The sequence below is a fragment of the Dipodomys spectabilis genome, unplaced genomic scaffold (assembly GCF_019054845.1).
Source record: "Dipodomys spectabilis isolate Male_0828 unplaced genomic scaffold, ASM1905484v1 ptg000140l, whole genome shotgun sequence".
Classification (NCBI taxonomy): Eukaryota; Metazoa; Chordata; class Mammalia; order Rodentia; family Heteromyidae; genus Dipodomys; species Dipodomys spectabilis.
In genome coordinates this window covers 19254677-19281535 of record NW_024870817.1, presented here as the reverse complement: position 1 = coordinate 19281535, position 26859 = coordinate 19254677, and the positions used below count along the sequence as shown (strand labels likewise).

The following is a 26859-nucleotide window of genomic DNA, read 5'->3' as shown; positions in this document are numbered from 1 at the left end:
TGGGAATTGATTGTAATACATTACGTACTTGCATGGAAATGTCACAGGAGATGATCAAATGTTTTGATATTTATCAAAAGCTATCTAGATATAAAAATTCCCTTGACAGCAGTGTATAAAGAAAGAGAATCTGTTATAATAGAATCAGTTATTACATGTACCTGAAAACTAAAGGAAGCTTTGTTTCCCATGGTGTAGACAGAAACCAAGACAAAATACATTCTATTTAAAGAGTAACTAATCTTATAGAGCTGCCCCTTTTCCTCATGACAATTTTAGAGAGGCTCCTAGGTCTCTAGTGAAAATCCTAGTAGCAAACATATTCATAATCAGCATCATCAGTCAGCTAATCCTTTGCATCACACTTTGTCTAAAACAGGAGGAAATGAGAATTTCTGAGTGCATTTGATTCCAACCATTCCATTAACTTAAAAATCTGAGTCAGGTAGTACCTGGTGGCAAACGTGTGCATGCATACGCGCGCGCGCGCACACACACACACACACACACACACACACACACACACACACACACACACACACACATATTCAACATATAGGAAGGAATGTGCTTATATTTCTTTCTTTCTTTTTTTCTTCGTGGGGCCTGAACTCTGGGCCTGGGCTGTCCCTCAGTAGTCAGCTCTTCACTCTACCACTCGAGCCACAGCGCCACTTCTGACTTTTTCTGCTTATGTGGTGCTGAGGAATCAAACCCAGGACCTCATGCATGCAAGGCAAGCACTCTACCACTGAGCCACCTCCCCAGCCCCTTTCTTTACCTATAATCTACACTTCATCAGAGTCTTACATTTCTTTAGCTATAATCAACACTTCATCAGAGTGTTAATCTTTGAAGGTATGTAGTTTTTAACTCATATACACTAAACCTGACCCTATTTGTTTAAAAAAATTAAATTATACATTATTTTAAATTTCATTTGCCCTCATTTTAATGTTTATATATTGCCAAATCTTTCTAACTGGAATAAACACTTTCCCCTGTGCACTTTTAAATATTTCTATGTTAGAAAAAAATATCAAATACACTGAAGTTCAAAAACAGAAAATGTTATCATTGTAATATTTCCTAATATCAAAATACCCATCCCACTTCTTTTGTGGGTCCCAGATCATGAACTTAAGGCCTGGGCACTGTCCCTGAGATTTTTGCTCAAAGCTAGTACTCTACCATTTCAACCATAGCTCCACTTCTGGCTTGTTGATGCTAAGTTAAAGATAAGAGTGACTGTTCTGAAGACCTGTTCTGAAGACCTTTTTGGAGCTAAGTTTTAAATTAAGAATATAGGAATATCAATTTAACACGTTTCTATTGTTGCTTCTGTCTCACATAACCCAAACAGAGCTACAACTTAGTAATAACCAAATGGGATACATTTTTAGTATTTCCCTACTTTTCTTTTTCTTCAAATTTTGCCTAAAAGTCTGTGAAATTAAATTGATTGTGGGGCACATGCCTATGATTCTAGTTGTATTGGAGGTGGAAAAGGGATCTGGACTCCTCAAAAAAAGGTAGTAAGAATTCAAAACAACACATTGATCAACACATGTCGTATTTGTCAACTGCTTTGTTAAATGGCAACTCCTTTATACAACCACTTAGAGATAATTTTTAAAAAGTGGGAAACAGGGACTGGGAAGGTGGCTCAGTGGTAGAGCGCTCGCCTTGCATGCATGAGGCCCTGGGTTCAATTCCTCAGCACCACATAAGAAAAAAAGAAAAAAACCAGAAGTGGCACTGTGGCTCAAGTGGTAGAGTGCTAGCCTTGAGCTGAAGAGCTGAGGGACAATGCCCAGGCCCAGAGTTCAGGCCCCACGACTGGACCCAAAAAAAAAAAAAAAGTGGGAAACAGTATATAAAAAATAGAAGAAAAGAAAAGGGGAAAAACCTTACAAACTAACAAAAAGGCTAGGGGGCAAATCTCATATGGTTTAGAGCACTTAGCTAGTTCAAAAACTAGTACCAAAAAAATGTTTGTGATATTACCTGATTCACTAAGATGCTTGTAGATAATTACTGGTTAACATTAATTTAATTTAGATCATTTCTAAAGCATTTCAGCATCTTTTTCCCTTCAACACATTTTTGTGGATGCCACTAAAACTTTTATCCAATTCTAGCATTAAAAATTTAACTATACTAAGAATATGTAAGAGAAGGCTTTTGTCTGATATAGGCAAAGATTGATCAAGTAATTCTATTTTGTGTACAATATATATAATGTTTTATGTTCACAATGAAGTGTTATACCACATCAACTGACTCACTTCATTAAATCTGCATGAATGTTTGAGAGATTAGTTTTACTATAATTTACTTGTAGCGATTTGTGTTAAATGCTAAAGCAGTTAAGTTGAAGGTTTATCTACAAGCTATGTGCATAATATTATTGGATTACATACTTAACTTTTTTTTTTAAATTTTAGCCACATTAAGTAAAGATGACTCCATTATTTCAAACCCTGATGTCACTGATATTGCACCAAGTAGGAAGAGGAGGCAACGAATGGAAAAAAATCTTGGAACAGAACCTAAAATCATTCCTCAGGATCATCAACTTCCAGAGAAGGAAAAGTAAGGCATTTTATTATTTGTTGAATAATGAGATGAGTTTTTTAAATCTATTAATTATAAAAGTGTTGTTTATACTTTTTCTGAGGTTCCATGTTTTTAAGAATTAAAAATATGACTAATGGATATTATAAACTGAGTCAGTACATTCTCTGCTATTTGGTTAATTATTTAAAGCAGAAATGCTAAAAATATAAACAAATATATTTTTCATATAATTCTCACAGATTAATTAGAGATGACACATAACTTACTAAAAATATTAGAACCCATCTTATGTTCAGTAAAGTGTTTCAATCTAATTTACTGTGTAAAGGGAATTATGCAACATTCAAATTTCCTACTATATTTGGTTATGCTTGGTATTTTTTTCAGCTGAAATATTATTTCTATTAAATTTTGGTACTTCGTGTTTTATTTTTACTGTTCTTCACTTTTTTAGACTTCCTCTCATCAATCTGCATTCAAGTTTAGGTGTAATGAGCTGAAAAGTTAGGATAAGTGTTTTTCATTACATCAAGTCAGTGAACATTTATAAGTAATATTATTAGTTGAATTTGCAATGGATGTACAAATCATGTGTACATTTGGCTATATGTGTATAAATTGTGGAAATTTTTCCTCAAAGATTTTGGTTAATTTAGCAAATAGTTATTAAATGATAATCATGTTCCAATTTATTATGAAACTTCAGTGATTTTTCAGAATGTGGAAGGATGACCCTTGGGGAATCTCAGAGCCATTTGTAGAGGTGATCCTCCTTTCTTTAGTTTCAGACCTGTGTGAGGCTAGGTTTTCTTCATATCTATTCATTAAACAACACAGATGACCAGATAAGATGATGTTAAGCGAAATGAACCCCAAGATAGAGACACAAGTGTCTTTTTCTTTCTTGCTATTGTTTCTAACGTATTTTTAATACACTATGTGATCTTTTTGTTGCTTTGTATGTTTCTTCCCCGTGGTATAACCACCCCCCCCCCAACCGTTCTCACTGTATTTGATGTCAGTGCTCTGCCTCTTGTATATACACTTCTCTGTTTGGGGGAGGGGAAGGGAAAAAACAAAATGCTTAAATAGGGATACAGGTTGACCCATTGTAACAATGAGATGTACAAGTCACTATGGTGAAAAATGAAGTTTACAATTTAGGTGGGGGTGGGGGGGAGGTAGGAAAGTTGTGGAGGTGGGCGGAAACGGATGGTAGGGGAAAAACAAAGGAGGAAGCAACAATGCTTAATAGAAAATGCACTCATTACCTTCTCCTGTAACTGTAACCCATCTATACAGTATTTTTACACTAAAAATGTATTTTAAGAAAACACATCACAGCTGATTAAATGAAGAAAGAAATGAAAAGCCAACTGCTTTCAAGCCGATTTGCAAAAATATTAATATTCTAGTAAGTTTTTTGTTTGGAAACTACAAAGATATTTCATTAAACTTTATTATTCTCAAATAATGTGTGGTTTGACATGAACTATACATTCATAACAACTTTACATCTTCTAATCATTATATTCCTTAGACAAGTTTTTGATATGCATGGTACAAGGATGAAATGTTAGCTCTATATCATGACTAAGTGTGTGTGTGTGTGTCTGTGTGTGTCTGTGTTGTGTGTATGTGTGTGCATGCATGCTAGACCTAAGGCTTTAAGTCAGGGTCTGAGCACCACCCCTGAGGTTCTTTGTCAAAATGTAGAGCTCTACCACTTGAGCTACAACTTGTTTCTGACTTTTTGGGTAGTTAATTGGAGACATGAGCCTCACGGGCTTCTGCCCAAGCTGGCTTCAAACCATGATCCTCATATCTCAGCCTCCTAAGTAGATAAGGTTAGTGTGAGACACCAGAGCCCAGCATGACTAAATATTTTATGTAGCTTTTTTTTTCTCCAGTCCTGGGGCTTGAATTCATGGTCTGGGCTCTGGCCCTGAGTCTCTGAGTGCGCAAGGGTAGCACTCTACCACCTAAACCACAGCACCACTTCTGGCTTTTTCTCAGTAGTTTATTGGAAATAAGAGTTTCACACTTTCCTTTCCAGGTTTTGAACTGCGATCCTCAGGTTGCAGTTGTAGAATTACAGACATGAACCACCTGTGCACAGCAAATGTAGTTTTTTTTTTAAAAGACACGGTTTCTGCAAACATCCACACAATTAATAACTATCATATTTCTTTTCACTTTTGATTATATCAGCATTTATCTTATTGGTATTTCACATTTTAATAATTGAGAGACACTACATCAACTTTTTTGAATCATCTGCTAAAAGTAACAGAAAATCAGTTTGTTATTATTGTGTTACTCTTGTTATTATCTTACCAAGTTAAATGTTAGTTTAGCATTAGCCATTCAGTGCTTTTATGTACCTGTTTAACTACATGGTGTTTATCATCAGTTTGACTAAGGAAAGAATCACATACATATAAAACTTATTAGCCATACATGAAATATCTCCTTAAGTAGGTTCCTAAGTACATTCAATAGAAGTAGATCTTAGTGATCATTATTGAGTTTTTAGAAATTCTGAATACTTTAAAGTTTTTATGAAAAATACAATTAATCTATAGCATTCATATTTCTTATGTCTTTATGCATGTTGAACTGGAAAGGATTAATGAAGAGTGAATGTAATATCCACACTTATTCTTTCTTCAAAAGGAAATAAATTGCACAGGAAGCTGTGATTTGTTTATATCACCATGGCATACAAACCGGTCTAACCCGTGAATTCATCTGGTATCCTGACCTGATCAGCTGTTCTACTTGAATCCCATGCAAGATCTCACACACATTTGTCCATTCCTCTCAGTATTGCCTCCTCTTTACCTCCTTTGTAACCTCAGTAAGGAGTTTATTCACTGTTGGACTTCCATAATTGGATATTGAGTAAGAATATGCACAATAAGCATGATTGTTTATCCAAAAACAAAAGATTTTGGTGATTTCCCATCACATTACTGTCCCCACATAGCTTATTAGTCTAGGAGTCTAAAAGAGTGTCTAGAAGACATAACTATTTTATCATTATATAAGTTTGTGAATGTAAACATTTAAAGAAATTGGGATTTGATCAAAACAGAGCAAAGATGGTATTGTTGGAAAAATTGTCATTGGATCTGAAATATGAGGGATAAAGACGAGTCACAGAGTTGGGAGTAAAGAGCATCAGGTTCAAGGAGAAAAGCTGCTGTGCTGTGCGTCTCCATCGTGAGAACGGGGTAGGAATGGTATGAGCTCAGAGGCTGAGCTCTTCCTTATGTGGGCCTTGTTAGGACTTCTGCTGTTCCTTTCATGTAAGAGTGCATTGCTGCTTCTTAAATGCAAAGGACTTTCCTTCTGTTTCCCTGTCTTCTGTCTTTCTAAACTGCTTTGTAACTCTTGATCAAATTGAGGGTTGAATAGAAACTTGATACTTTGGCTACAATTGTATCTTTTCAGTTTAATCTTTTAAAAGCTCTCTAGTCATTTTACTTGGATTTATTTTTCTTTTTTCTTTTAAACTCTATAACTTGTTCAATGTGAACAATTTTAGATGCCAAAATGAAACTTTCATTCTCTTTAAACATAGGAAAATAGAAAATTAAAAACATACTGAAATTTATGTAGAGTGCCACACGGCACTAATCACTTAAATTAGCATATGTTAAATGGCTGTAAGGTGTTGAATTGTACTGCCATTTTGCCTTTTTCTGGTACACAAATGCTGGGTTTTTCAGCAGTATTTTGGGATTGTTGATGATTTCCCACTTTTAGTAAGACTTTAAAATCCTTGAATCTGGTATCTATTGATAAATATTCATTTAAAAATTAGTGTAACTAATCCACACAATATGATTTTACTTCAGGAACACTCATCCTGTGCTGTCAGCTAGCATCAACACTGAGAGTTATTATGACTATAACCATATGCTGTGCATCCGCCGCTGTTTACTATCTTGCACCACTTGCAGCTGTGATTTATCGTCATTCCCAATGGTCTTTTTAATTCTGTATGTTAAACACAATGAACCAGCTGACAAAGACTCAGAAATTGTTTAATTACTTTTAATAGTTATATACTTGCAATAATATCAGATGAAATTATGAATATAAAGAAAGAATATTGTAAAAGTTTGTAATGGCAGGCTGAATGTTATCATACACACCTGTAAATCCCAGCCATGTGGAAGGCATAGGTAGGAAGATCATGATCCAAGTTTGTCCTTGGATCAAAACATGACACCTCATTTTAAAAAATAACTGAAAGCAAAGCACTGGGGCATAGCTCAAATGATAGAGCACCTGCCTAACTAGCATTAGTCCCTGAAGTTAAACTTCAGTATTGCTAAAAACTAAAAAAAAAAATGAAAATGAAAATTAAGTATCTCAAAATATATCAAAAATAGTGCTCTATTTGGGCTTTAATACTAGATTTAAATTTTTAATGATATCATGTTTTATTATACAATATAAGGGCCAAGTAAGAATTATTCATTTAAGTATTTACATTTTTAAATTATTTCTCCCAAAATCTTATAAAAATGAGCACAAATAGTTCTACCTTTGTTCATATCAGTAGATAAAATTTTAAATAGACTTCTGTTAATATGGCTGGAAGTCACTTCTGACTAGTCTTATTTTAGGAAATTGATTTCTTCATTATCTACTTATTCAGGGAAATTGAGTCTATTTTTCAGTTTTATTGAGTTTTGCAGCTATGCAATAAAATCAACCAACAGAGTGCTCACATTAAATAATTTAATGCTTTTAACTGTGGCCACTTATTTTTCTCCAGATGGAAATTCAATTTTTCCTTCTAGGTGTTCTGTTTCCTGTTCTATGGGTAGGTTCTCTCAAAAGCAAACTAATTTTTAAGGGATATAGGATTACCATCTAAACAAAGACTTAGTTAACTATTCACAAAGATTAATAAAATAAAACTTTTTGTCTCAGAATTAGAACTTTAGACCCTAGGAAAGGTGACCAAGTAGAGAGGCAAAAACCAAATTGCAATGAAACCAGGATTATTTGGGAGACCTAGATGGAAAACTAAACACATAGTTATACCATATGCACTCCATTTTCAATATTGGGATGTAAAATCCATGGCTGTCTAGGAAAAGTTAAATAGAAGCAACATTCCTCCAGGTATGAGATGTAGATATAGATTTAGGGAAGAATGCCAAGGCATTTGCTGAAATTAGGTAAGAATGTGTTTAAAAGTTATATCATAAATCCATTCACAGGCTTCATTCTTTAGACATCCAAAAACTTGCCAGTTTTATATAATAATTTCATATTTAATCTTTAAAATTAAAGCCATTATTTATTTACTTGTTTATTTTTTATATAGATTCATACTATGCTGCTCAGACTGGGCTCAAATGCACACTAATCCTGCATCAACCTCCCAAATAGCCATAATTATAGACATGCATCTCAGCCCACAACTTCTCAGACATTTATTGGTTATTTACATTTTATCTTCTACTTGTTACCTGTTTATAACTTTAGCTGACTTCCAATGGAGATCCTTTTCTAATTGTTTTATCAAAGTTCTTATATCCTAAATATTAATTTCTGCTTTACTCAGCTGGTCATTTTCCTCTCAAATTTTGTTAAATTATATTTTGCATTCATATACATTATGGATACACTTGATCTTATATAATATTGATCATAGCATAGCTAGGATTACAGGTGTGAACTACCAGTGCCCAGCTCCGAAGTCCACACTTTTACACAATTTTATACTGCTTCAAAAGTAATGTGAGTAACTAATATTTTTTATTTAGATACAGTAAGCATTTGAATTTCCTTCCATTAATTCATTTAATTCTCTCCACAATTCTGTGAAATAGGGCCATATTTTTATGCATATTTTTGTTAGCAGCTAAATAAAGGTGAATTTTTGGTGAAGCTTGACTCTTCCTGACATCACTGCAATAACCTTATTGAAACAAAGCTGTAAGTGCTGTGACTGTAGGCATTGGGTTAATGGTATCCTGCTGCTTGCCTTTCAGATGGCCATGGAGATTAAGTGAAATCCTGTAGGAAGCCAGATGTTCTGAGAATATTCTATACTACTATTTTTTTAAGTGCTATTCCCTCTGCTTTTGGCTGAATCTTGGAATTTTTTTCCTATGAAGGAAACTGTATTAATAGAAGTCAAATCTAAAATAGTTCTTTGAAAAAATTCTTTGGAAATGAAAATTGCTCATAGCTTTTTATGTGCTAATTCAGCAAATATTCTTCCCTTCTATTAGTAACCAATAAGACATATCGATGTAATGTTATAACATTCTAAATAACATAATATTCTTCTCTTCTATTTAGTAACCAATAAGATATATCGATATAATGTTAAGACATTACAAATAACATTATAAATAAGATAAAATGTCAGATGAAAAACAACATATTTAAAAGATTGTGTTTCAAAGCAGTTGATTAAACTTGTCATGCATGTGTATACACACATACGCATTTAGATATAAATTTGTATATGTGTATACATCTGTATATCTACATAAAATTTCGTGTACCATTTTCAAATGTGGTAGTTGTCCATCCTGTTTTTCAATGTGTTTTTCCTGTGTTTAAATGTTGTTTCTTAAGAATCACTTATAACTTACTACATTTTTTTCTGGTTTAAATCCCAAACTGTTTGAAATTTTCCATGTGTATGTTCAATGTATTTGGAGAATACAAGCTCCAAACGTCTTTTGTGTCGAATTTGGAACATAAAATGAGCTCTCAACTGCTGTGTATTTACTTTGGTCATCATGAACAAACCTCATTTTTTACTCAGATTTAATTTTATCATAATGTTTATGTTAGTTACAAAAGTAAACATGTGGTGGTTTTAAAAGGAGATACGTTTTTATTAGCTTCCCTCATTGTTTACCTAACTGATCAGGCTGCAGCTCTCACTTTCCTTGCTACATGTGTTGATTAATGGCTCCTTGAACTTGTTCCAGGGTATACTGATTATGGTCAGAACACTTCAAAGATGATTTATTAATTGTGTTTGCAACTCAAAATAAGTAAATATTAACCATAAGCATTATTATGTATTTGCCAGTAAAATCAGGAATTAACATTTTAAAGTAAACTTTGTCTGAGTTTAACCTATATAGGAAGTACAAGACATTTTATTTTTAAAACATATTCAATATTAGTAATAGCTTTATGGCCTTTCAAACCACTATTATTAAATGCTTAAGAATCTTTATCTTGTGAGTGAACACGTTACATTCTATTTTAACAAAATCTGAAGATAATATGTTTTGAAGCAGCTTACAAGGGTGTTGTTCAAAAATGTGAATTTCCATGTTTATAATTTACCCTGGGAGCAACCCTTACTCAAACCCCAAGTTGTTACATGTATATAAATGTCAAATTACTGAAAATCTTAGATTTTGTTTAAAAATAAATTTAATAGGAGTCTATTATAAACTTTCACGTAAACAGAATTTATTGTAGCAATGTACAGTGGCTCATGCCTGTAATCCTAGCTACTTATGTGGTAGGATTGCGAAGATCGTGGCTTGAGGCCAGCTCTGCCAAAAAGTTAAGGACCCCATCTCAACCTAAAAGCTGGATGTAGTTGGGGTAGATGCCTGTCACTGCAGCTACAGAGGAAGCATTCTAGAGGATCATGGTCTGGATAATGTAGCAAAACTAGAGGCCCCATTTGAAAAAAACTAAGGCAAAAAGGGCTTGGGCTCAAGGGTACAATTTTTGCCTAGCAAGTTCAAAGCTCTAAATTCAAACCCCAGGACTGCCGTTAAAAAGAATAAATGAAGAAAAAATGAAAAAGAAAAGGAATTTATTATGTTTCATATGTAAACGGATAATAATTATCAGATATGTAAATTGATAATTGTTATCCTTTCAGCCATGTTATACTTTAGGCACTCTAACAAGGTTGGATAATGTGTAAATAGTCATTATAACTGTTTAATGTCATTATTTCTCAAAAGAAATGTCTACCTGCTGTAACTTGTATTTCAATATCTTAAATTATTTTATTATTTTGTATAGTGAGATAGTTAAGTTTTTTAAGTTTATATTATATCTATTATAATTAAATGTAAAATAAACAATTTTAGATATTAAAATATGACAAAATAAAAATTATATCCCACTAGAAATAAAATCTTTTACCACACTTGAAATGAAAGATATCTTATGTGTTCTAAATAAAATACTAGTCATGCCCAAGTAAGGTTTGAGTCTATTAGTATTATTTAGTGGTTAACTGGAGATAAGATTCTCATGCACATTCCTGTGGAGACTGACTTTGAACTGTGATTCTCAGAATTCAGTCTCCTGAGTAGCTGAAATGATAGGTTCAGCCACCAGTACATGGCTGCATTTCACTTATGTGTGTGTGGTATGTGTGTGTGTGCCTGTCCTGGAGAATAACCTGTGTGCTATTCCTGAACTTTTTGCTCAAGGCTAGACCAACACTTGAACCAACATAACTTTACTTTCAGCTTCTTTGGTAGTTTACTGGAGAAGAGTCTCATGGACTTTCCTGCCTGGGTAGCTTTGAATTGCAGTTCCCAGATCTCAGCCTCCCAAGTAGCTAGGATTACAGGAATGAGTCAACAGTGCCCAGCAAGCTGCATGTTACTTTTAAACCATATAAAAATGTTAGAAATTTTCCTGTTTCTAGTCATTTATACCTCACATATACACACACACACATATTTTTTTGTTGGTTAATTTAAGAACTAGATATAAGTCTGTTTTTGGAAGTTGGAATCTAACTCAGAGCCTTGTAGTTGCTAGAAAGATGTTCTACCACTGGAGCCATGCCATCAGTCCTTTTGTCATTTCTGAGATAGCATCTCATTCTATGCTGCCTGGGGTTGCACTCTTTGTACTTGTGCCTCTTTGGGTCTCTGGAGATGACAGTTATTTGTAACCATGCCTAGTTATTGTGCGTCCCAGTAGCTGGGATAAAAGGCATATGGCACCTTACACAGTCATTGGTTGAGAGGGAGGCCTGATAATGCTTTTTCCAGGCTGGCCTTGAACTGTAATCCATGATCTTCACCTGGTAAGTAGGTAGGATGATAAACTTCAGCCATTGTTCCCGCCTTTGTAATTACTTTTAATTAGGCATTCCAGCTCTACCTGAGCTTATTACATAACATGGCCTCATTATCACACTATAATTATTTCATTGGTATATTTCTATAATTACCTCTGTCCCTCCTCTAAAGAAAGTACCTGATCTATCTTATTTGGTATTATGGCTCCAGTACTAAACACAGTGTTCGGTATTTGGAGGATAGTCTTTTAAACAGCTTGTAAGGCTGTTTCCTTTCCTGTTCTGTTTTTTTTTTTTTTTAATTTTTCCTTTTCTGAAGTTATTATGTGTTCCCAACAACTTATATGGAGGACTCTAAAAATGTACTATAAACCTGAATGACCATGTTATCATTCAGAGAGAACACTGAGGTTTCCATCTACCTTTCTTACCCTCTTAAAAAAAGGGAACAGATACAATTTTTTAACAGTTTGCATGTTTTATGGTACATTTTATTGTTAATAAAAAGTAAATCATGATAAGTAGGAAGTTATTTTAGGACATTTCTGTGATTACTCTGTGAAAAGCAGTAATAACAAAAGAAATCAAGTAGGAGATTTTACCATATCCTATGTAAATAAGAAATGTTAGAGATTTTACAGTAGTCCAGGTGAAAGTTGGTAGTAACTTAGGTGACTTGGAGAAATAGAGGCATTCCTAAATCCTAAGTGTGTGTTACCAGTCGAATTGCGAGGACTCACTGGCTTCAGTTTAGAGACTAGGGTAAAGAGGGGAATCAGTAGGAATTCCCATCTTAAGTTTGGTAAGCTAGATGTAATGATGTAGTTTGCAAACAGGGATAGGACTGTCAAAGAAGCATATTTACTAAACAATAAAAGGAATTCTGTTTTGGCTAGATTAAGTTTAAAAAACATCCATATCAAGATATAGGAGTCTCAAGTTCCTGGGATAAATGAGATTTAGAGATAAAGATTTGTGACTCAGACATTTGGAACTTTTGATTATTATCTTAAAGGAGAACAGATAGCTGGGGTAGATTTTTTTTTTTCTTGATAATTCATGAGTGAATTCTAGTGTGTAAAGTTAAAGAGAGCTGTTACTGTAGTACTAGATCCCCATGTTTTATTGTCCGATGGTGACCACATATATGGGGGGAAAAGGTAGTTGGAATTTGAATTTATATATATGTAATATATATATATAATATATATGTGAGAGAGAGAGGGGAAGGAGGAAGGAAGGGAGGAAAGAAGGAAGGAAGGAAATAGAACAAAAGAAAGAAGGAAAGAAAGGAAGAAGAAAGAAAGAAAAAAGGGAAAAGGATACTAGGAGAACAGCCTTACACCAATATAATTACGCTATTTAAATCACACTTTAATTTGAGTTCTTTTTGTATAGTTGGACCTTACATATACATGTATAGTCAAAGAGTCAAACAATTTATTCAGAGCCTTTTAAGTCATAGATTCTGATTTCGTACTCTAGTCAGTAGGGAAAATAAAGATACCTTAAAAGAAATAGAGCATTTATTTGGGTAACTGTGATAGTCATTAGTTCTGTTCACCAAATGTTTCCAGCTCTCTGCCTCTGGATACAAGATAAAATTACACTTCATGGCTATATTTGAATGAGGCTATTAGACTAGTTGTTGCCAGCAAGTTTTGATTAAAACTGACATGTATAACTTCCCAGCCAGAGAACTTTCTTTCCTTCTGCCTTACTGGCTGGCAATGTTGGTGGCTAGCCTGTCATTGTAAGTTAAGGAATGAGGACAGCAGGGAGTAGAGCCTCCAGGCCATCTGTGATAAACAGCATGAATAAGAAATTAAATCTTTGTTTAAAACTACTGAGATTTATGGTGTTTGTTACTGCATATAATCTAATGGATTCTGACTGTTAGGATACAGAAACTTGTCTAAATATGGCATATTCTTAGTACCATCGCATTCCTCTGTCCTAAAAACAAACACTAAACAAAATGTGTTAAATGCTTGTTACCACTGCTCTGAAGTGAATATTGACTCAGAATAGAGGATTAGAGAAAGTCCATTGCCTAGCTTTGTTAGCAGATTTATAAACATAGAATTTATTTTTGGATGATGTAATTTGGGCATTTTGTTTTCTCCCAGTGCCAGTGTATGTGAAGTTACCCATTGTATTTACCAATGTAATATGGAAACTTTAAGTCAACTAAAGATTCTCTGATAATTTCAAAAAGAAGGATAAGAATCTAGTTTAATATAGAATAGACAGCATTTTGAACTCATTTTTCAAACAGGTGGTAAGAACAACTTTTATTAGTCACAGAACTATTTAACAAATGCTCTTTCACAAACTCATACTGTGCCAATTGGGCAAAAGGAGTCAAAGCCCTATCCAAAAGGTTAAGAGAGAAAACAGCGATTTGACATCACTTCACCCCACCTAATGACTTCACTTTCCATTTGACTTGTTTGCTGTCTGGCTTATTCATTGAACTAATATATAGATATAGATATAGATAGATGGATAGATAGAGAGATACTATTATATGTACATATATATATGTATATGTATGTTTACACTAACCAAATTTGAAGCTGTATTCTTCATTCTCACTAAACATACAGACATTAGCCACAATGCAGATGATCTAGAAACATTAATTGAATGATTTTAGTCATAGAATTTGTGAGACAGAGATAGAACAAGGTAGTACTTTCTACTCCTTTACTTCATATTTAAATAATGTCTGTCTTCATCCATTTGTGATAGTAAGACAAAATCTCACATTTTAGGTTAATCTTTTCTTTATTATCTTGAAGTAGTTGTACAAAGGAGTTAGCATTCAGTGAGTCAGTTTACAAATACAAAACTGTTGTCAAGGTTCTAGATTCTTTTGAAGTCCATATTTAAGGTGTTGACATTCATTGTCTGGTGAGGGCCTTTGTGCCGAATCTTTGCATAGTAAAAGAGGTCAGGGCTGGGTCTTAACATAGTAAAAAGAGAAAGACTGGGTTCCATTCAGCCCTTCTGAAAGACACTAATCCGCTAATAAGAACAGAGTCCTCAGGATTGAATCACTTCCCCCAAGTCCTAATTCTCAATGTTCCCATAATGGGGATTAAGTTTCAACAAGAAATGTAAAAGGAAAATTGTCATTCAAGTAACTGTAATAGCTTTAGCCATTATTTACTTATAAATTAGATACAAATTTTGTTTTTGGGGGGAGTTTGTGTTTTGTTTTGTTTTTGCCGGTGCTGGGGCTTGCTCAGGCCTGGGTGCTGTCCTTGAGCTCTTTGGCTCAAGGCTAGCACTCTACCATCCGGGTTTTTGATGGTTAATTGGAGATAAGAGTCTCCGAGAGTTCCCTGTCCAGGCTGGCTTTGAACCACCATCCTCAGATCTCAGCCTCTTGAGTAGCTAGGATTATAGATATGAGCCACCAGCACCCTGCAAAGAGGATGTTTTATTCACAGTCAATGTCTATTTCCAATAACTTTTCTTCACAATTTCTTCTTTTTTTTGAAGGGCAGGGTAAGGGGGGGAAGGGGAGGGAGGAGTCGGGTGGGGCTTGAACTCTGAGCCTGGGTGCTATTCTTCAGCTCTTCAGCTCAAGGCAAGTCCTCTACCACTTGAGCCACAGTGCCACTTCCAGTTTTCTGATAGCTTATTGGAGACAAGGGTCTCCCGGACTTACCTGCCTGGGCTGGCTCTGAACCATGATCCCCAGAGTTCAACCTCCTTAGTAGCTATGATTACAGGTGTGAGCCACCGACGCCCGGCCACAGTTTCTTTTTCATCCTTTATCTACTCTACACTAATATATGGAAAGAATCTCCTCTATGCCTTCTAAAGTTAAAAAAAAAATACTACTCCATTCAAAAAGATGTCATAATTGAGTACAATGATGTATACCTGTAATTCTACCTTTGGAATGGGCAGGGCTAAGTCAAAAAGATCATGATTGCAAGGACAGCCTGGGTTACATAGCAAGACCTCATCACACTCAAAACTAATAGTAATAAGGAAAAATATTTTATGATGATTTGTTACGAAAGTGTCAGATGACATGATCTTGTATTTAAAGAATCCCACGGACTCCACTCCCAAATTACTAAAGCTGATTGGAAACTTTGGCAAAGTACTGTAAGGTCCTGGATAGTGAGCAGACTCCACCCTCCTCGCAGCAAAGTCTCTGCCCAGTACCTGTGTTACCTAGGCAACAGGCACACCTGGAAGAGATCACATCTGAATTTGATGTGGCCACACCTTTCTCCTCCCATTCCCTAGAAAGGCCTAGCCCAGGCCCAGAAGCTTTTTCTAGCTCTTTCCCAGCTCTTTCTCAGCTCTCTCTCTTTCCCAGCTCTCTCTTTTTTCTCAGCTATTTCCTTCTCAGCTCTTTCCCAGCTCTCTTAGCTCTTTTTCCCAGCTCTCTCTCTTTCCCAGCTCTCTTTCCCAGCTCTCTCTCTTTCCCACCTCTTTTCCCAGCTCTCTCTCTTTCTCAGGTCTTTTCCAGGCCTTTCCCAGCCATGTGGAGTGCCAACCTGGCCTGGTCCCAGCAGGTCTACTGAACAAACCAACCCCTTACCTGAATACCACGTGCGTGGTGCTGTTCTTACTCGGCTACCTCTTTTTAAAAACCTAACAAGTAGCAGGGTATAAAATTAACACTGAAAAATCAATGGCTTTTCTGTATGCCAACAATGAAAAGGGAGGCTGAAATCAGGAAAGCAACTCCATTCATAATAGCCCCAGAAAAAATAAAATACCTAGGAATTAACTTAACCAAAGAAGTGAAGGACCTCTATGATGAAAACTTTAAAAACCTGAAAAAGGAAATCAAAACAGAACTTAGAAAGTGGAAAAACCTTCCATGCTCCAACATCGTGAAAATGGCAATACTTCCCAAGGCTATCTACAAAGTCAATGAGATACCTGTCAATATTCTAATCTCATTCTTCAAGGAAATAGAAGAGGCTATCCAAAAATTAATATGAAACATTAAAAGACCCCGAATAGCAAAAATGATCCTTAACAGAAAGAACAGTGCTGGAGGAATATCAATACCAAATTTTCAAACTCTACTACAAAGCCATAGTAATCAAAACTGCTTGGTACTGGCACAAGAAGAGACATCAGGACCAATGGAATAGAACTGAAAACCCAGAAATGAACCCACAGACCTATAGCCATCTAATCTTCGATAAGGGAGCTAAAAAAATAGAATGGAAGAAAGACAGCCTCTTTAGTAAATGGTGTTGGCAAAATTGGTTAATCACTTATAGAAAACTAAAGCTAGATCCTTATATATCACCCTGCACCAGAATCAACTCCAAATGGATCAAAGACTTCGGAGTCAAAGCAGACACCCTGAAAACATTACAGGATAGAATAGGAGAAACCCTAGTTCTCCTTGGCACAGGCCGAAATTTTCTTAATAGAGACCCAGAAACACAACAAATCAAAGAAAGGTTGGACAGATGGGATTACATGAAGTTGCAGAGCTTCTGCATGACAAAGGACATAGCTAGCAAGATCAATAGAAAGCCCACAGATTAGGAGAAGATCTTCACTAGCATACAACTGACAAGGGTCTCATATCTAAAATATACCTGGAACTCAAAAAAATCCCCCAACAACAAATCCTCAAAGAAACAACTGCTTACTAAATAAGTGGGCTAAAGACTTACAAAGAAACTTCTCTGAAGAAGAAAGAAGGATGGCTAATAGATACATGAAAAAATGCTTACCTTCTCTAGCCATAAAAGAAATGCAAATCAGAACAACACTGAGATACTACCTCACCCCAGTTAGAATGGCTATAATCAAGAACTCTAATAACAACACATGCTGGAGGGGATGTGGACAGAAGAGAACCCTTCTATTCTCTATTGAGAGGACATTAACTTTTAATTTACTAAAGCCCCATTACTAAAGTTTGGGGGGTTGTTTGTTTTTTGGCATTTGCGTTTGCATTCCACTGCTTCCTTATATCTAACCATTTCTTTTAGTGTTCATCATTGATAACAGTAAACTGTACAGGAAACCTTTGGTATCAGCAAGTATACAATTTCAATATAATTGTTCAGTATGCATATACTTCAGTCTTCTGTGATTGGTCAAATGTGCTTATACTGTATATACTATAATAGATCTGACTATCCATAACTTGAGACCTCATGGAGTAGGCTACATTATTATAGTGTTTGAAGTGATTTTGAAAAATTCTTCAGTATACTGAAGTTATCCCAGGGTGGAACCTTGTGGTTTTCTTATTTCATTCCTTTTTCTGTTATCCACCCAACTTACAAATGGATATTCTTAATCCTCACTTCTTCCATTTCTGTCTATGTACTTGGTGTATCCATCATTGCATTGTTTCTTAATTTTTCCTTTGAATGAAAACGAATATTTTGAAATGCCAGACTCTAAAATTTCGTTATGTAGAAAAATTGGCAAAAAATTAGGACATTAAAACAGGTTTAAAATGTATATGACATTCATTGCTTCTTCAATTACTGTTTTATTCACCAATTCATTAAATATGTATATTCACTTAGATTTAAAATTTGGAAATGAACTAAACTGACCCAAATCATATTTTCCTTCATTTTGGCATCTAGAAGGAAGACATTAGATACATGTTCCATCTGCCCCACCTTCCTTCTCAGACATGAATGTATTTGTGAAGCACCCTGTTTTGTATTTTAGGATCTTAACTCATCTCTGAGCTATCTTGCTATGATGACAGTGTCCTGTCCCCCTCCCCCCACCACACACACACAAAGTGTAATGGCTTTGGGTAATAATTTTACTCATGAATATATCAGGATCTTCCCACAGTACTTTTTATTTTCATTGTAATGTTGATATTGCAAATTGGGTATCCAGTTGAAAATCCTTCAGAAATAACATGAGATGATTTATTTCAAATAAAGAAAAATAAGAAAGTTAAGAAATATCATTCATTCCCAACCAATGACCTACCTACTTTCACCCCCACAGACTAAATAGTCCATAATGCAAGACAATGAAAACAAATATATAGGGAATTTTTATTTAAGGTCGATATGACATAGTTACTATTGGTTATCCTTTTAATGAAAAAGAAGGGCTCTGTAGATCATTCATCTCATTTTGTGTTTAATTATTACAATAAGAAAAAGAAATTAATATGCTCACTAACAACTCTATAATTAACCCTACAATATTATTCTGTGATTCACAAAGTAAGGAAAAAATTTAATATTTTAAGTATTATATATGGAACACTTTATTTAAATGAATTCTAATTTAAATTATACTTGCTAAGGTAATTCTTATAAATACCATATGCAAAAGATTTAGGTGACTTTAAAAACTATTACATTAGGGCTATCATGCATTTGTTCTTATAATTAAGCACAGACTCTTACAGATTTGAAAATGCAGTTGGAGCTGGGCAGTGGTAGCTCATATACTAGCTACTCAGGAGGCTGACACCTGAAGGCTTGAGGTTTGAAGCCAGTCCAGAAAAATTGTCTGTGAGATTCCACCTCACACATAGTCACTAAAAGCCTAAACTAGAGTTGTGGTTCAAATGGTAGAGCTCCATCTGAATAAGCATAGGAGCCACTGCAGTTCAAACCTACAGTACTACTAAAAAATGGAGTTAGATTTGTAAGTGAGCCTATAATCAAATATATTTTTTATGAATTAACTTTTAATATATTTTAACCAATAGCACATTCATGTATAGAAATAACTCATCAGTAAACATTCACTATTAAAATTTCTTGAGACATATTTTGATTAAAGTTTTAAGTTAAATACTTGTTATTATGTATTTACAGAGTCATCATATAACCAGATTCTTTTCTAACTAGTATTGTTTTCTAGAATACTAGTTCTAGAATACTAGTTTTCTAGATAGTATTCAAAACAGACATACACACTTTACTTCATTTAGTTATATCCAAACTGAGAGAGAAATACAAGAAGAATAATTAAAAATGAAAAATATACAGAATTTCTTGATTATTTATTTGATAGATTAGGCTAGAACCTTTTGCATTTTATGGATTATACTACTGATTTTTTTTCTTAATATATATATATATTATTAGAAAGATACTGTACAGAGGGGTTACAGTTTCATGAGCAAGGTAATGAGTCTATTCCCTGTTGAGCATTGTTACTCCCTCCTTTCCTCCCTTTCCTCCCCGCCTCTTCAGCTCCTCTCTCCCCTCCCCCCCAAAGCTGTAAAGTTCATTTTCAACATGGTGTCTTGTACATCTCATTGTTACAATGGGTCCTCCTGTATCCATATTTCAGCATTTTGTTGTTTCCCTTTACCTCCCCAAATTACAAAAATGTATATACAAGATGCAGGACACTGGAATCAAATACAGTGACAACAGGGATTGTACCATGGGGGAAGAACATACAAAAAAAGCAAAAAAATCACATAGTACATTATAAGTACATTAAAAAGAACAGCAACAAATATAAAACCTCTTGTGTCCCTATCTTGGGGTTCATTTCACTTAGCATCAGGTTATATGGTCATATGCACATAGCTTTTGACCTCTTCTGCTTGTCCTAGACATATACTAGTTATTGTAGATAAGAGAAACCATGGGACCTATGTTTCTTTGGGCCTGGCTTACTTTACTTATTATAATTTTTTCCAAAACCTTCCATTGCCTAACAAATGGGGCAGTATCATTTTGATGGAGGCATAAAATTCCACTGTGCATATATTTTTCTTGATCCATTCATCTACTGAGGGGCATCTGGGCTGGTTCCATATCTTAGCTATGGTAAATAATGCTGTGATAAACATAGTTGTGCAGGTAGCTTTAGTATGGCCTTGTTTGTGATCATTTGGGTAAATGCCTAAAAGTGGGATTGCTGGGTCATAGGGGAGCTCTATGTGTAGTCTTTTGAGGAAACTCCATACTGCTTTCCAAAGTTATACCACTAATTTTTAACCTCTACAAACAAGTACATTTACCCTAGGATTCCCTATATATTAAATAAAGAAAGTTGTAGGATACATACATAATAAAAACAGTAAGTTTCATATATTTTCTGTTGGCACTATAATGAACAGAACAGTTACTGTTAAGAGTGCTTGTCTCTGGTGAGTGTAGGAGCTGGAATTGATGAGGGAAGATATCTCAATGAGAAGTTTAACCTTTTCTGAAATACAATCTGATTGTATTCAAGCATGTCTGGTAAAAATGTTCTTTTAACTTTAAGAAATTAACAGGTATACCTTTTTTAGTTCCTGACTATGCCAGGCAAGAATAGTGAAGGTATACGGTAGACACTGTAATTTTGTAAATAATAAAAACACGTCATGGGAATAACTACGTAATATTTTTCATCAGTTGTTTTGACCTACTAGCTTGTAGAAACAAAGGAATTGAAAGTAAGCATCTTGCCAGAATAATTCTGATTTGTTCATAGTTTTGGGAAATATTCAGCAAAGAAATATTGGCAGTGGTGCCATATTGTGCAACAAATTAATATCAATTGAGATGAAGGGGTTGTTTGTTTCATTACAATGACCTTGATAAATTAAAAGTAATAAATTTAGTTGAAAACCATGAGGATGTTCTTGTAATTCTGAGTTGTACTTTTTTTTTTTCTGGTCTCTTTGGAATTTCCTCTGGGCTTTATTCAGAGGGGCGGAGGCAAGGTCTGTGATTCCCTCCACTGTCACTCCACCCTCCTGGAATGTAGCAACTGATTTTCAAAGGTTAACAACATGGCTTTTCAAAGGAACTTGTTATTTCTTTTTATTCAAAGCGTACTTGAGTTAAAAGTAGGATTCGTGTAAGGTACTTCTGCCCTTGGCATATTTTACTGCAGAAAAGCTAATCGATCCAGGCTTTAATTCTTGGTTAGTAAGATAATATTCATAACTGGGTGAGGTTCTAGAGATGGAATAACTTGGCAAAACACATCTCTGACTAAAATCTAAATGCCACCCTTGGGACCAACTATGAATTGGTCTGTCTGTGTGAATTTCAGTTTCCTTTCTCAACTAATCAACTAAAGTCTGCAAATGTCTAAAAGAAGCTCCCTTTCACAGTTTTGTTCTGACCTTTCTAGCTTACACATTTGCTTTTCTGGCTGTCAGTTTGTAACCTTTATTCTAGGACCAAAGCAACCAACAGTAGTTGCTCAGTGCCTCTCTGGTTTAATTTTCTAAGATGCATTTTTAATAATTTGGGAAGAACCTCTATCTTAGTGATAGCATTAATAACATGGCAATTATAGCCAACAGTTACCTAGCTTTGTTTATATACCACACAGAGTCTGTTTAATATGCAATAATTTTGCAAAATGGCGCCAAGACATGAACAAACAGAAATATGAGGTAGGCACTATGTCTTATCATACACAGCAAAATTAAAAGAAAAGAAAAGATTTAAATCATGTTCAGGTAATATACTCCAAGAAAAACCTACCCAATAGTAAATCTTACTCTAAAGTGCTAACAAACAGTAAGAATTAAAGGGATACGTTGCTGTCAAACTTATTCCTCATAACATCTCAGTTTCCTCTTGTTTGATTTTTGCTATAACTTAAACAGATACAAGTTGGACTGCTGAAAGATAATTAATGTTAGTTTTCCTGGTATTTTCCTGGTTTTAAAGGCTATATCATATGCTATTTTTTAAGTCTTCATATTACTCTGATTATCTGCCAATCATATCACGATGCTGTGAAAATGCTCTGAAATATTGACCTTTGATAAGTAAAACAATGTCAGTATACATTTACAGGGTTGAAAAATTGAAAATCAGTTCTATTCAGCCAAAATTATTTTAGGCTGAGTATGGTAGAACAGGCTTATGATCACTGTAGGGGAGAGGTAGGAGGATCATAGTTCAAAGCTAGTCCTGGCAAAATCACTAGGAGACCTCGTCTGGAAAGCAAACTAAAAGCAAATAGACTGGTTATATAGTGTGAGTTGTAGAGGACTTGACTGGCAAACATAAGGTCCTGAGTTCAATCCTTGATACCTAGATAGATAGATAGATAGATAGATAGATAGATAGATAGATAGATAGATAGATAAAATCAACCTTAATGAAATAACACTTATGAGTCAGGCACCAGTTGTTTACATCTATGACCATAGCTACTCATGAAGTATAGATTGAGAGAATCATTATTTCAAGACCATTTGAGACATAAAGTTTATAAGACCTCATCTCAACCCCAATCACATATTTCACAATGTTGAATTTTCCTTCTCCTTAGCAAAATCAATATATCGTTCTTACACATTATCCATGACAACCTGATAGGCTTCTTTAGTAAAGGCTAGATATTTCCAGAGATGGTAATGTTTTGCTGTCATGGTATTCTACATTCAGAACCTCTAGACCACATATTAAAATTCCCATTCAAGTGTTCCTATTTCTGGGCTTCAGTGGCTATTACTTCTGGTAAATGCATCTCAGCTGTTACTTTTGAAGTTCACTTGCCACTAGGTGTTATAATGATTATGTGTTCTGCAAGCTTATTAACTGATACATGAAAAGATTGAATTTCAATTCTTTAATTTTGTCTTACAAAGATAGTAGTGAAGAATATATTTTTTATTGTGAAAATACTCTACAGAGGGGTTACAATTACATAGACAAGATAATGAGCACATTTCTTATCAAGCATTGTAGTCTCCTCCTTTGGTTCCCCTTCCCATCCCTTCCCATCCTCCCCCCACTCCCCCTACTGAATCCTCCCCCCCCCCCACCAAAGTTGTAAAGTTCGTTTTCGACATAAACAACTTGTACATCTCATTGTTGCAATGGGTCCACCTGTATCCCTATTTAAAAGATTTTTTTATCATGAAAGGAAAGCTAGACATCTCCCTTGTGTCATAAATTAAATTTAATACATAAAAATTTAAAGTCAACATACTAACTGACTAGGTATTTTCTTGTAATTGAAAAATTATTAAAATTGAATAATATATATCATATGAGGTCATTGTAAAGTAGATTACATTTGCCTAATATTTAAATAGAGAAAAAAGAAAATATGTATATTTTGTTCATTTATAAATATTTATTTTATGAATACTGTGTCTTTAGTACTGATTCTTCACTGTACTATGAGATTTATAAAGATTTTCTGCTAAAGTCAAAATTGTTTTATGTTAATAACTTATAAAGCATATTATTAGGGTATACCCTGTCAATTTCTTGTCTGAAAAATAACTCAAAAGAATCAGTTTCACTTTATCTAATGGTTACATATACCAAAAAATTTCATTGAGAGTTCTTGAGAATACATGTAGCACCTTAGTTTAGGGATTTTATAAAAACAAAGAAGTAATATTTTCAGTACAGTGTTCTTTTTTCTAATCCACATAAGTTAAGTTTTATCCTTTTGTCATTATTTATGATTTTATTGCTATCAAATTTATAACGTGCTATAAAATTAACACTTCTTATGAATAGTAAGTAAAATCTATTCTTCCTTAGATATTATGTATCAGTTTACAAAAGGAAAGGTAGTATACTCACAAAATCAGCACTTTATTGTATTTTATATTTTATTCAATTTGTATAGGTTATGAATAGATACAATATGAATTGGTTTAAATAGAATATAAAATGAACTTTCTGGCAGCTTTAATTCTCTTAAGTTATCTATGTATGTATAGCACAAATACATGAAATGTGTGAAAACTCTCAAAGCAAGACAAAATGAAACAAAAAATGATGAGAAGCATCATATTGACCTAGAAAACTTCAGACAGATTATTTGAAGACCTGATTTCTAAGCCTTGGTTATACTAGTTTTGTATAGTTTGGAGTTTGCTTATACTTGTCTCTCTTTTCAATATTTCATCCATAAATTGGAATCTTGTTCACGATTATTAGTAGGAGTACTTTGAGATTATACATTACTTCTGTAGTTTAGCCCACAGCAAACCTATGTAATAATGCAATTATGAAATTTATAGATTTTTTAATAGATCACATGCCTTTAAAATTTGTCTGAAATTTTCTTTCATTTTTTTCTGTATTCTGTATGGGTAAGGATAAGAGAACAACAATGAGAAATCAAGTACTTTTTTCTAAATAAAGTAGTATTGCTTTTCTTATTTCGAGCTTTATTACTGGGATGACACTTATGTTAAATGGACAGATACTTGTGTAGGATAATTCTTGGGTCGCAAACTAGAATATCTTTCCTCATACTTCATCTATCAATGTTCCACAATGGATGCCTCTTTCTTTTGTTTTAGGTTAAGCAGCCAGACTATCCCTTTAAAACTCATGAGCATCTATTACTTCACTGCATCATCTTAATTTGTCATAGATTCTTTATGACATCTGACTCAGAGACACTATAGTAGAAAGAAAGAAAGAAAGAAAAAAAGAAAGAAAGAAAGGAAGGAAGGAAGGAAGGAAGGAAAAAAGAAAGAAAGAAAGAAAGAAAGAAGGAAAGAAAGAAAGGAGGAAAGAAAGAAAGGAGGAAAGAAAGAAAGGAGGAAAGAAAGAAAGATGGCAAGAAAAAAATAACTAGCTCCCCAGTCATTACACAGGAAAGATAAATGTTGCTCTTTGGAGAGATGGATAGATAATAGATAGAGCAGATAGATATAAATCTTTATTTCTGTATTGTCATAATCATTGTATATGGTGTGTGTGTGTGTGTGTGTGTGTGTGTAGAGGATGGTATTCTATGGCGTAAGGTAAGATGAAGGACTGTGTACATCCTATGGATGAGATACAAAAAAGTGAATCAAAACTATCAAGCTTTGTCCAGAAAAATATAATTTCCCTATTTTTTATATGATAGACTCTGACATACAGTTTATTTCTTGAAATGGTAGAAAATGCCTGGCAAATAACATACTCTAGTCATGCACTTTTGGGAAACTTTGCAGACTATATCCCTTGCCTAAGATTCACAGTATACTCTGGCATGCTAGCTTTTTTGAATCAACATTTCCCAAATGTGTTTGAATTTGAAACCACTTTAACTGTAGTGCTCTGTCTGAGATTAAATTATTATTATAATTATTGCTACCTCAAGTATGTATTCCCCAGTATAATTGGGAGCGACAAAATATTTATTGAGTGCAAAACTCAGCAAACTTAAAATCTAATTTAAAGCAAATCTTTAAATATGCATTTGACATTTTCATTGTTTGCCTTATGGTAATGAAATATTTTGATAAATGACTTTTGAATTGGTACTGTATTTACAAATTAAATGATTTAATTTATTTTCCTAGATGAAATTAATTTATACTTCAGGTTGAAGAAAGAGGTATTCTTTTCACTCTTCAAGATTAACATTCCTCTTCCCCCCTAAGAAAAAAAAAGCCTGAATACACAGAACAGTTCTCTTTTTCTTTCCCTTCTTTGTTTTTTTTTTTCATTTTTAACTCAATTGTTGGTATAATAGCATATAAACTGAATTTTTTCATAAATTCACAATTTAATCAATGTGTGTCTTTTTTTGTTATCTGGACTAGATGACAGAGTATATTTTGGATTTCTCTTAGTTCTCAAGAAAAAAAGGAAGTTGTTCATGTAATGACAGGATAAAATGACCTTCTAAATCTCAGTATATGACAATCTGGATAGAATTAGTCACAATTGTCAAAACAATAAGAAATACAATGACATTTATTATAGACCTGTTCCTTGCTCAATGTAATTTTATTTAGCAATTACGAATTACAATGTAAATGAGGATGTGGAACTCAGTGTTTGTCAACTGACAAAGCTTTTCTCTCCATTGATTCATTTCCAGGCCACCACACTGGAGACTCTGTGTCTCTAGTCTTGGGCCCAGGAGATATTCTCCACTATTTATTTATTATCATCATTGGTACTTCTCTTATGTATCCCCACAATTTATTCTTCACTTCCCAAAGGAAACTTTTTTTTTTCCATGACCAAATCTCAAGAACCCTAACTCTTAGTTTTTACCTACCTATCAGTGCTTCTCTGAAATTAGACTTACTGGAATTCTTCAAAAATGTCCCTTACTCTTTAAAGCTTCAAAAATTTCCCCTTTAACTGTTATTTATTGAACATCTTTTTTCTTCATAATTTTTGTCTTATCATTTAAAAATTACCTCTTCTACAAGGATTTCTGGGAAACCATAAGAGTAGCTTTTCTTTCCTCTTTAATGTTATGCACACCATGCACATCATCCCATCCGTTTTTGTCTTGTATCTGTATATGTGCCTTTCCTACACTTTTAC

At 34.1% G+C, this 26859-nt stretch overlaps 1 protein-coding gene across 2 annotated transcripts in view; it reads left to right on the top strand.

Moving 5' to 3' along the window:
* Positions 1 to 26859, top strand: part of Xrcc4 (X-ray repair cross complementing 4) — a 189237-nt gene that overhangs the window by 110477 nt on the left and 51901 nt on the right. For both annotated transcript variants that reach the window (XM_042691059.1, XM_042691060.1), the window contains exon 7: positions 2448 to 2595. In XM_042691059.1, coding sequence (XP_042546993.1) covers positions 2448 to 2595 — 148 coding nt within the window. The remainder of the gene's footprint in view (positions 1 to 2447; positions 2596 to 26859) is intronic.